At 28.6% G+C, this 6,358-nt stretch overlaps 1 protein-coding gene across 1 annotated transcript; it reads right to left on the reverse strand.

Annotated features, from left to right (window-relative positions):
• Positions 1-472: 472 nt before the first annotated feature.
• On the reverse strand, positions 473-5,038 carry LOC119664849 (hillarin-like). The gene is made up of 3 exons (XM_038074221.1): positions 4,396-5,038; positions 859-1,000; positions 473-687 (listed from the first exon to the last, which is right to left on the reverse strand). The coding sequence occupies exons 1-3, from the start codon at positions 4,582-4,584 to the stop codon at positions 473-475; spliced, it is 546 nt and encodes a 181-aa protein (XP_037930149.1). The 5' UTR covers positions 4,585-5,038.
• Between the last annotated feature and the right edge of the window lie 1,320 nt (positions 5,039-6,358).

Here is a 6,358-nt window from a genome sequence, read left to right on the forward strand (position 1 = left end):
AGGGAGTAAATTTCATAGTGTAGAGTTTAATACCTAAGATTATTTGATGCTGCATTGAAGAGTAACTTTTTCTAATGACCGCTCAAGAATCATTAAGGACTTCAAATCTTTTGAGACTATCAAGAGCCTGTTTAAGTAATCAAAAATCATAATAAATAGACCAACAAAATTTTAAAAAGCACCTACCCATGCCAAAGCAATAAAGATTTTAGATCTTATAAGACTATCAAGAGTCTATTTGAAGTCTACAAAAAGGATTTGTAGCCTTATGAGATTTTTATAACACTTATCGTGTTCATGGAACCATTTTAGTAGCAGCTTAAACTGGAATATCATTAATTGAAGAGCAAAAATTTAAAAAAAAAGGTTTTAATTTTTTTTGAATGGAAGAAGAAAAATGGCCTTTTATATATTTACATTGATTTAGATATGTATGCCGTTTTTTGTTTATGTAATAAAATTGATTTAATATCTACATATTGTCTGTGCTTACCAAATAGAAATCGATTGGTTTTTCACGCATTTTGTTATACGCTTTTTGTATCTCAGTTTGCTTGAGTGCATGTGCAATGTGCAGGGCGCTGGCATCGAAACGACCATATTTGTAGTCTGAATCATTCTGCGAAGGCGAACTGACTTCTCGGCTGCCATAACCATTTGGCGTAGACTGACGTGAGCCCAAAGGACCTGTAAGATTTACATTTGCTTGCAATAAAATACACACCATATCAATTGAATTATATTTTAGCAAATGTACTCGTATGCAAATATAAGGCATTCAAATTTAAATTAAATTAACAGCAAATATGGCGACTTAATTAAAATTCACACGTTTTGCGTGAATTAGATTTTGCTTACCGTCGACTTCGCTGCGTGTACCGCGGATTTGTTCGTTAACATATTTGTTGGTGCGCGGCGCATTCAAGGCTTGTCTTATGCCCACAGATGTTTGATCTAGGTGACCTGGTCCGCTCTTTGGTACATGTGAACTGCAATAGACCTGTTTGAAAATAAAATAAATAAATCATTTGATAGTTATTTACATTTTATCAACACATTTTTTTAAAATAAAATAAATAACAATAAATAATACTAGTAAAAAAACAATAATAACAAATAACTAACAATTATATATATAGTATATAACAAAATTTTTAAGTATTGAAGATTGAGGACACAATTAACTAATTACTTATATTTCGGTAATCTTATTGAAAATGTTTACTATACTGTACTGTGACCATAAATCACAGTTCAGCTGAAGAAAGATTGGACTGGTGTAATATTGGTACAGTTGGATGCCGAAGAAGAGACCGACCTAGAAAGAGCTGGCTAGAAGATTCTGAAGAAGTTTTAATAAGCGATTGAAAAAACTTGACATCAGATCGAGTCAGATAGCAAGAATCGGTTAAGGAAGCACTGGTCCACCGAGCACCGTAATGCTAAGAAAGAAGAATATTGGTAGGGTGCTAGTATCCATTTATTATTTTACATAATGTTTGTAATTTTTGAGTATTCATTAATCAATAATATTTATATATACGTATAATATATGAGCGTAGTCAAGGAGACTAGAAAAATAAGGCGAAATAATATATATTATATTGAAAAGAGATCCTTTGAGCGAATAACTAAATGTAATAGTATTGACATGTGGTTGTTGTGGATCAATAAGATCAATTTTATAGAATTATGCAGTACTTTGATGATTATTATAGTGGGACGACTAATTTTTTGTTTTTCTGCTTTTTTTATATATGAGATATTTAAGTGTATAAGTATATTGTCACTAATAAGAATTATTGAAAAAACATATTATTAGGTAATTTAAGCAATATTGTACGTACAGATATTTTAAATATTCTATTCGTATTTTCATTAATTAATTAATTTTTACATCAAATGTGCATAATATGTAGGTGATTTTATTGCAAAATAGTCGATGCCCGCCAAATATGGCGGAGCTGTTTAGACCATTTTGACTAGCGCCATTTTGGGATTTGCGTAACTTTGTTGCCAGCCATTCAAAAATTTTATTATTATTAGTAATGACTCGATTGCGAGTTACGTATTTTTATAATCCACATATATAATTTCAGTATTAATTTAAAAATATTTTGTATAAACTATAAAAGGCGGAACAGGAAAACATAATATTCCTAACAAACTGTCATGATAACCATATTGAATGTGGCACACCGAAGCGATGTTTTAGACTTGAAAACAAAATTAAGAGGAAAATATTTGCAAAGGTAATTGGATTGCATCCATTTTTAAGAGATAATGAATAATTTGTTTATATAATATGTCTTCAGACTTATGTTTAGGTTTTTTAAAATCTTTTTTTAAAATTGAAAGTAAAAGATAATTTATCACTTTAAATAAAAGAAGTCAAATAATATTTAATTTTATCAATTTTTGAACCATGTTCTATGTCATTGAATCAATGTCTAGTGGACTGTTGCTTCATTGGCATAATAAGTGATTATATGGATACTAAGAAGACTTATTGAAACTCATTAACTGTATCTAGAAAATAAAATGCTTTTACAAAGTTAACGCAAGGATCTGTATTGTAAACAGATCCAAACAACAAATAAAAAATGGATCTTCAGTCAAAGTAAACACTATGGATGTACGTAGAGGTTGTACGCCTAATTCCATTGTATCGATCAGTAGTTTGGTGAAAAGCTTTGAATAAAGGATACACAATTAATAAACTTGGTGATATATAAAGGTCTGTAGTTTTACCGATAAAAATGATAAAATCATCCGGAGAGTGACATTCAACAGAAATATTACTACGATTCTACCCTCAAAGAAAAAGTGAGCAATTGGATCTTTGTTAAACGGTTCCGCTACAATTTTTATGGAAGACTTCCAAATGGATTGCAGTGCAGTGGCAGGTATATATCGCATTATAGAATGTAAGATATGTAAAAATTTTATCATAACAGTAACATTACAATGTAACACGCGGCGATTTCGCAGGCTCGGTCATTTCGAAGAATGGATGACTATATTTATTCCAGCGAAAAAAGTATTTATGGTAGCAGTTGGATTAAGTAGAGAAATGATCTGCATCGGACTTAGTGGTCAAATTGAGGAGGTACTAGTCAGGTTTAACACACGAGACAAGAGAAAGCCTCGGACCAAAACTTAACAACAGGTTGTTATGGTCAAGTAAGTAAGTAGTTATTTCATAAAAATATGAAATATATAAAATTTTAACTAAATAAATTTTATTAAATAAGAGTTCAATCAAGAGTTCAATAAATAAGAAATAAATTTAATATAAAATTATTATGGAATAAAATATGAATAAAAATATTCATTAACCTTTTCGATCTCGTCTGAGCGAATCGTGGGGTAAAGGTAGCATGACTTTCTCCTTATTAGGTTCCTAGATTAGATTCTATACACAAGAGAGAGTAATAAAATCATGCAATATATAATACCTCTACAAAAGAATAGTATTGAAATTTAACAATTAAAAATAAAACTATAATTAATTAATGCAATTATTCTACAGCTGTTTTATGATTCTGTTATAATATAACATAGCAAGTCAATTGGTTAAGTGTAAATTAATAAAAACATACAAGTCAAGTACGATTTTGGGTCAATTGGCTAATGAACGCTGACTCTAAGATTTAAATTTGGCAGGGCATGAGTTCAATCCTTGGTACCTGCAGTTTCAAAAAATTTTTTACGAATAATCAAATACATGAAATAATTTCATGTCCACTGTTGATGGATATTTGGCAATACTCGATACAGTTGTATGGTCAGTCAAAAATTCAATTAATTAATAAAATGGTAATGCTGTAATTTAATGCTATTCGAAATACAATAGTTTATATTAAGAATTAAGTTTCTTTCATTAAAACCGCTATTAAAAATCAATTTAATATTAAGGCCGTATGCGAGTTCGAGTAAATTGATGCTAAATTTAGGGAAATAGTAAATTATGTCGGTATGGCAGCGAATGTTGGTATTTACCAGAATTTCGAATAAGGTAAATTAGATAAAAATTAGATAAATTAGGTGTTACCATTGTGAAAATTTTATAAGGTGTTTAATAAATAGATAAATAAATTTGAAAACTTTTAACCAAAAATAATAAATAAGTGCAATAAATAAATAAATATTTACATAAGTGCAGTGCAAAAAATCCCTAGGAAATTTCAATTTACTTGACCTAAATTTACTCGAACTCGCACAAGGCCTAAATAAGAATTATAATTTTTTTTAAACCACATAAAATTTAAATTTTTACCATTATCATTTATCGATGTATGCAATATAAAATGGAAACCTACTTATACTTAATTATCATATACACATAGGATTAAATATACTAACTTTATTCCATAGATATGTTAGATGCCTTACCTCTTTGTCATCCTGCTTATGTTGATTGTTGAAATATGTTTTTAAGGTTAATTTTGTTCCACAGTGTATGCATTTGAAGCAACCCGAATGGAAGAATGTGAAATCTTTAAGTGGACCCACTCTATCAACTTGGTATACTGTTTCATTGCATCGCAGGCAGGTGGATTCGTAGAAATTCGACCGATACATGTTTGGTGACTTCAAGACTGATTTTACATAAATTTTAATTGAATTATTTGAATTTTCTTTATTTACTTTATTTACTTTATTTGCTATATTATTAAATATTTTGGCTAATTTCACTTATATGCGTTTTTATTAATTTCTATTTTTCTCACTTATTTATTTCTATTTATTTGGAATTTTCACTTTATTTGACTGTTTTTAGGTTAAATGACTTGAGGCGCATATTGGGTGATTTGTGGTAATGGAATGTGCGCCAGCGCACGTTTTTCTCGTTTCTTGCCAAAAACACAGTTTTTAGTTAAGACTTTTGCATGATTTGTTTGTTTTTGAATAGCCAAATGTGCATGTCACGTGAATCCCGACTTTGCTGGAAAGCGTTTGGTTTTCATGAGCAACTGCAAAAATATGTAAAAAAAAAAACTTTTATTAGAAATTTATAGATAAGTAAACAAGTAGAGATAGAAAATTTCTATAAAAAATATTTAAAAAAAATCTTTTTTTTACCTTTAAATATAGTTTTAATAGAAACTGAGTTTTCAATAAAAATCATAATAAGCATGGATATAAATGTGTATTTTTATCAAGTTTTCTATAAAACACAGAAAATTAACTTAGCTTTTTCTGAATTTATGTGGGAGGATGATGCTTATATTTGGTGTGATTTGGTTATATGTCAAGTTTAAAGTAAATCTATTTATATACTATAACAGAAGTAGTATATTTATTAATATTAAGAAATTTATTATTAATACTATAAAAACAGAAAATATCATTTTTATAAATTCAATGTATATGTGTAAATAATTATTTTTCTCTAAATGATGGTATTGTACAGTAGTTTAGGAATATAAAATATCAGATATCAGACAGAATTATTTTACGTGAACAGCAGATTGTTTGTAAAGGCTTTCTACAAAGTGGAGTTTCATTCCAACCAAACAAACTTAAAGAAAAATGAGACTTACTCGATACTCACTGCAATACCCTACATTAATAGAATTGTATTATTTCATTATAAAATACAGTTATAGATATATTTAAATATGTCTTTATTTAAAAGATTGTACCTTTTCATCAGAAGTTAAACATTTCATTGCTCTGATTTTTGATGGATAGCATGCCTATTGTCAGAGCGTGATGTATATAACTACAATATGATTTTTGAAAGATTTTGAAAGAAAACACAAAGGCTACAAGCATGTTAAGTTTCTCACAACCAACTTTAAATAGGGCTATGGCCTTTATGGACATAGCCTCTACAACATTTAGTCTGTAAAATCAAAACTCAAACCCGTTTTTTTACTGTGGGGTTATACTTCTCTTTAGTACCTTCCATTTAAGTTCAGTTGTATTCAAATGCAATAAGAAATAGGTAAGTAGAGGCAACTTACAGTTATATTTTAGATCAAGATATACAGAAATCAATGCATTATAGAAATACTTACGTTTATTCTATTATCATATATCTCACTATTAGTTTTTAGAAAAATTATATTTATATAAAGAGAACACAACAAAAGGGTGACCTTTACACATGTTTTTTAATTTATAATTCCCCAGGATAAATGTATATACTGAATATAAAATATCAGAACAACCTAGTGTATGTGAAAAGAAAATGTATATAGCTAATTTAATAAGACGAATAATATGCTTAAATATATTCTTAAGGTACCTTCAAAGAAACGCGGTACGGAACGATATGCGGTAAATATAACTATTACGTGAAAAATCAAAAAAAAAAATATTACGTACTATATTTAAAATGATGGACCTC

Source organism: Teleopsis dalmanni, unplaced genomic scaffold (genome assembly GCF_002237135.1).
Source record: "Teleopsis dalmanni isolate 2A unplaced genomic scaffold, ASM223713v2 unscaffolded_contig_2751, whole genome shotgun sequence".
Lineage (NCBI taxonomy): Eukaryota > Metazoa > Arthropoda > Insecta > Diptera > Diopsidae > Teleopsis > Teleopsis dalmanni.

Bases quoted from the DNA above. Each gene is read 5' to 3' on its own strand.
- LOC119664849 (XM_038074221.1), bottom strand. From the start codon at position 4,584: ATGTATCGGTCGAATTTCTACGAATCCACCTGCCTGCGATGCAATGAA. The intron at 1,001-4,395 runs GTAAGGCATCTA...ATTTTCAAACAG, and splicing joins ATAAGCAGGATGACAAAGAG to GTCTATTGCAGTTCACATGT. The intron at 688-858 runs GTAAGCAAAATC...TAAATCTTACAG, and splicing joins TACACGCAGCGAAGTCGACG to GTCCTTTGGGCTCACGTCAG.